The sequence below is a fragment of the Pteropus vampyrus genome, unplaced genomic scaffold (genome assembly GCF_000151845.1).
Source record: "Pteropus vampyrus isolate Shadow unplaced genomic scaffold, Pvam_2.0 Scaffold18, whole genome shotgun sequence".
Lineage (NCBI taxonomy): Eukaryota > Metazoa > Chordata > Mammalia > Chiroptera > Pteropodidae > Pteropus > Pteropus vampyrus.
The window spans coordinates 5384421-5387302 of record NW_011888799.1 but is presented as its reverse complement, the minus strand read 5'-3'; the positions used below and the strand labels follow the sequence as shown (position 1 = coordinate 5387302).

The window sequence follows — 2882 nt, the reverse complement described above, 5'->3', positions numbered from 1 at the left end:
AGCTCTCCCTAGAAGCCCCGCCTACAGTGGTGTTTGGACCTCTGGTCAGTGAGGGGAGCCAGGAAAGCTCTGGGCAGCTTCTTCCCAGCTTGCGGTGAACACATGGCAGTGTATCCTCACATCCACGCCTTCCGAGTGAGCGTCAGCTGCGGGGTACCAGCCAGAGTGGGGAGATGGGTTTGTGGGCCTGGGTTCTTCCACCACTACATCTTGACTAAATTGTTCCAAATAAATGGAAGATTTGCTATTGAAAACCATCAAACATCTTAACTTGTGCTACCAACATCCATGGCAGATACAGGTGAAAAAGCTGAAGCTGAGGGGGAGAGAATGGGCTCAAGTTCATCCAGCTGACAAAAACTAAGAGCCTGAACTCTTGGTGACTAACTCTTTTCAGTGACCCCTCTAGCCTCTCCGGAAGTCCTCTACCACTGCATCCAGGTGATTACTTGGGGAGATATGCAGTTTGACCCCTGTGCAGTCCCTCCACCCACTTGAGCAAAGGTGAACTGAGGCCTCTGGATATTCTGGAGTCAGAGCAGCCTGGATTCCCCAGCGACCAGGCAACACCACCTGTCCTCAGGTCTAGTAGGCACAGAGTGCCATGGATGACCCAAGTAACGCGGGCCTGCCCATCCCAGACCAGCCAGGGCCGGAGCCTCCTCACTCTGCTATCTACTCTCTACTCTTCCTTCTACATCCTTGTGAGCATCTAAGGGCCTGTGCAAAAGCACAGCATGTGGTACCAGGCACTTAGTAGATGCTCAATGACCGTCTTGTAAGTGTTCACACTTGTTCCGCAGTAAACCAATCTGTATGTGTGGGAGAGGGAGAGGGAGCCATTTGATCCAGCTCGTGAGTACACCAACTGTGGCCCTCTCTTTCTTCCCCTCGAGCGTGAGAGCAGGCATAGTGCCTGAGTCATTCTGAACCATCCGTGCCTGACTTACAGTAGGTGCTCAATGAGTGTGAGATCAGTTGATTTCCTGATGTTGACATTCAACCTCCTAGATAAACAAGAACTCTGTAAATGAAGCCACTCCTCCAGCAGACACTAATGTTATCATGCCAGCTCCTCCTCACCCTCCAGCTGGCCTGGTGTCCCCAGGTATCCCCTCCAGCGCTCCCCACTCAGACCCCTGCTCACTTTGTTGAAGTCAAAAGTCTCAAACATCTGCTCCACATACTGGCTGGTCGATGGGCTCAGGTTCTTGAGACCGAAGAACTGGCGGAACTCGTAGAGGGTGAGCTGGCCGGAGGGGCACTCAGTCATGAACTTCTTGTACCATTGGTGGCACTCGGTGCTGCTCAGCTCCTCCACCGACTTACCCTCCATCACGTTACCCATTGTCCAGGCCCACGGGAGGCCGATGCTCAAGATGGACAAGTCCTGTGCCCCACTGTTCCCTGTACAAAGGCGGCTTGGCTTTCTTGAACTCGGTCCTCCTCACTCACAGCCCTGAGCTGAGCAAGGAAGTCTGATGAATTAGTGCAGGGAAATGTCGAGAGGAGGTAAGAAGGGAGAAGGTAATGGGGACTGTGGATGCAAGTCCCCACTAAATCCTTGCAGCCAATGGGGACTGTTCCTGGGGGAAAGGAGTGAAAATAGAACAAAGCTTAGAGGAGCAGAGGCTTGGGATTACAGCCTTGAGCTGATAGGTGAGAGGATTTTCTTACCCAGTTTGCAGCCTTCTTATCCCTTCTTACCAGGACAGAGTGGGTGGCCAGCCAGCAGCTGTTCTGATCCTTTGACCTCCACTCTCTTCTCCTGTTTTGAGTGTTTTTGGTTCCTCCCTCAGACATGGAATGGAGGTACATATGAGAAAGAGCTGGTTCCTCTTTCAGAGCTGGGCCGACAGTGGGCTCCCGACGGGGCTGCTGTGCACGGCTATCCAGTATGTACACTGCACTTGGCCATCACAACCGAAGGGTTCCAATCATACCACGGATGGCTAACATGTGAGAGCACCTCGGTGATGCAGAGTGTGTGGGCTTCCGAGAAGAGTCCTAGCAGCCAGAAGGAACCCCCGCCTACATAAATCTGCACAAGTACACATAGCCATGCACACACATACTCACTGGTCCTGTTCTGACAACACTCTCATATTCTCGGAAGTTGCATCTTTCCCATCCTGGGAGGCTTGAATTCAGCTCTGCATCTGATTTTGAAGCTGACATCATCACCTCCCGGGGGCATGGAAATAGAGACATTGAGTGCGTGCCTAGTGGCCTGGGGTGCGTGTAAGTGAGAGGGCTGGCACAGACGTACATGGGTGAGCTGCTACCTGCTAGTCCTGGAAAGCTCCCAGGTGAAGCCAAGGGGCCCATCTATGCAGCAACAGCTTTCTCTGACCCCTATGTTCTCTGGCCATAGACTTTAAGGTTGGTTCATTTATGGAGCTAATACCGAGGTGCACTTAAGCTCCATGCTACTGGGAAAGCCCAGAGCCAGCACTCGCTCACTCTGCCCCTTCCCCTGATTTTCTTCTCTCCTTTACTTGTGGACCATGCTCTGTCCCCTACCTCGGCCAGAGGGAAATATCGCCCACGTTTCCGCTTTCCCAGCAGGCACTTGGATATGTGTTCAGCTTGTGCACTGATATGTTAGCGCAAAAGTGTCTTTTATACTTAAAGAGGTGCCTTTGGCGGGAGAGGTTGTTACTGCAGCTAATCTACCTCTCCCGACAGATACAAAGACTGCAATTTTAAATACTGGACAAAATTTCATGAGTCTTTTTAGCAGCACCAGGCTTGTCGAGCTTTTCTCAGGAATCCCCACTGCGTGCTCACAGACTACAAGGCTGCGAGGAGAGGATTCTTTATTCCAGGCTGCAAAGCACTTTTTCTTCCGAGTGGAGACTAAGGAAGATTTTTACATACAC

The 2882-nt window shown here is 51.8% G+C and overlaps 1 protein-coding gene across 1 annotated transcript in view; it reads right to left on the bottom strand.

Annotated features, from left to right (window-relative positions):
* The window catches only part of GUCA1A (guanylate cyclase activator 1A), an 8208-nt gene extending 6843 nt beyond the window's left edge, over window positions 1-1365 (bottom strand). Inside the window, exon 1 of the mRNA XM_011354617.1 lies at window positions 1148-1365. Coding sequence (XP_011352919.1) covers window positions 1148-1348 — 201 coding nt within the window. The 5' untranslated portion in view covers window positions 1349-1365. The remainder of the gene's footprint in view (window positions 1-1147) is intronic.
* Between the last annotated feature and the right edge of the window lie 1517 nt (window positions 1366-2882).